The 1,707-nt window shown below is 56.8% G+C and overlaps 1 protein-coding gene across 1 annotated transcript in view; it reads left to right on the top strand.

The window, feature by feature from the left end:
- PVRL4 (poliovirus receptor-related 4) overlaps nucleotides 1-1,688 on the top strand; it is a gene marked incomplete at its 5' end in the record, with an annotated part of 11,349 nt that extends 9,661 nt beyond the window's left edge. The window contains one exon of the mRNA XM_014961759.1: nucleotides 1,111-1,688. Within this exon, the coding sequence (XP_014817245.1) occupies nucleotides 1,111-1,688 (578 nt within the window). The remainder of the gene's footprint in view (nucleotides 1-1,110) is intronic.
- Nucleotides 1,689-1,707: the final 19 nt, after the last annotated feature.

The raw sequence follows: 1,707 nt of genomic DNA, 5'->3' as shown, positions 1-1,707 counted from the left end.
CATCCGTCTGTCCATCCGTCTGTCTGTGTGTCCCCCCCCAAACTCTCCCTACATCCATCCATTCACCTGTCCTCCCCCCCCTATGCTCCTTTCCGTCTCTTCACCCGTTTGTCCATCTGTCTGCCCACCCATCCATCCGTCCATCCATCTGTCCATCCGTCCACCCCCCATGTACCACCCACCCCGCTCTGCCCGTCCACCTCCCTCTCCGTCTCTTCATCCACCCTCCCCGTGTCCATCTGTCCGTCCATCCATCCCCCTTTCTCTTCTCACTATCCGTGTGCCCCAGCCGTCCACCCGTCTGTCCCTTCATCCACCCGTCCGTCTGCTCATCCATCTACTCATCCATCTACTCATCCATCCGCCCACTCATCCACTCATCCATCCGCTCACCCACCCATCTGCTCATCCATCCACTCATCTGTCTACTCATCTGTCCACTCACCCATCTGTCCATCCGTCCTTCCTTTATCCATCCTGCTGCCTCCCTCTGTCCATCCATCTCTCCACCCATTGTTCATCTAACCACCCGTCCATCCACCTCCCCATCAACCCATCCATCCGTGGACTCATCCATGCGTCTGTGGATGCATCCACCCATCCATCCATGGACCCAACCATCCACCCATAAACTCATTCATTCATCAACCCATCCACGAACCCATCTACTCATCTCTCCATGGATGTATACCCATCTGTCCATGGATGTACTCACCCCTCCATCCACCCATCAACCCATCCATCGGTGGGTGCATCCACCCACCCATCCATCCATCTGTCCGTGGATGTACTCATCCCTCCATCAACCCATCCATCCACCCATGAACCCGTCCATCCATGGGTGCATCCATCCATCCGTCCGTGGATGTACTCATCCCTCCATCAACCCATCCATCCACCCATGAACCCATCCATCCATGGGTGCATCCATCCATCCATCCATCTGTCCATGGATGTACTCATCCCTCCATCCATCCATCAACCCATCCATCCCTCCATGGATCCATCCAAGGATCCATCCATCCTTCCATTTATTCACGCATCCACCCACCCATGTTCTCATCTGTCCATCCACCGTTTCCCCCATCTTCTCCTCCCACCCACCTGCAGACAACGAGGTGCGCAAGGTGGACCTGGTCTCCGCCTCGGTGGTGGTGGTGGGCGTCATCGCCGCCGTCCTGCTCTGCGTCCTCGTCATTGTGGTCGTGTATTCACCCCTCCATCCACCCATCAACCCATCCATCGGTGGGTGCATCCACCCACCCACCCATCCATCCATCTGTCCGTGGATGTACTCATCCCTCCATCAACCCATCCATCCACCCATGAACGCGTCCATCCATGGGTGCATCCATCCATCCATCTGTCCATGGATGTACCCATCCCTCCATCCATCCATCAACCCATCCATCCCTCCATGGATCCATCCAAGGATCCATCCATCCGTCCATTTATTCATGCATCCACCCACCCATGGTCTCATCTGTCCACCCACTCACCCATTTCCCTCCCTGATCTTCTCCTCCCACCCACCTGCAGACAACGAGGTGCGCAAGGTGGACCTGGTCTCCGCCTCGGTGGTGGTGGTGGGCGTCATCGCCGCCGTCCTGCTCTGCGTCCTCGTCATTGTGGTCGTCGTCATGACCCTCTACCACAAGCGCAAGACCAAGCGCATCTCCGAGAAGTAGTAAGAGATGGGGAGAGGGC

Source organism: Calidris pugnax, unplaced genomic scaffold, assembly GCF_001431845.1.
Source record: "Calidris pugnax isolate Ruff unplaced genomic scaffold, ASM143184v1 scaffold871, whole genome shotgun sequence".
NCBI lineage: Eukaryota > Metazoa > Chordata > Aves > Charadriiformes > Scolopacidae > Calidris > Calidris pugnax.
This window is presented reverse-complemented; position numbering and strand designations above follow the sequence as displayed.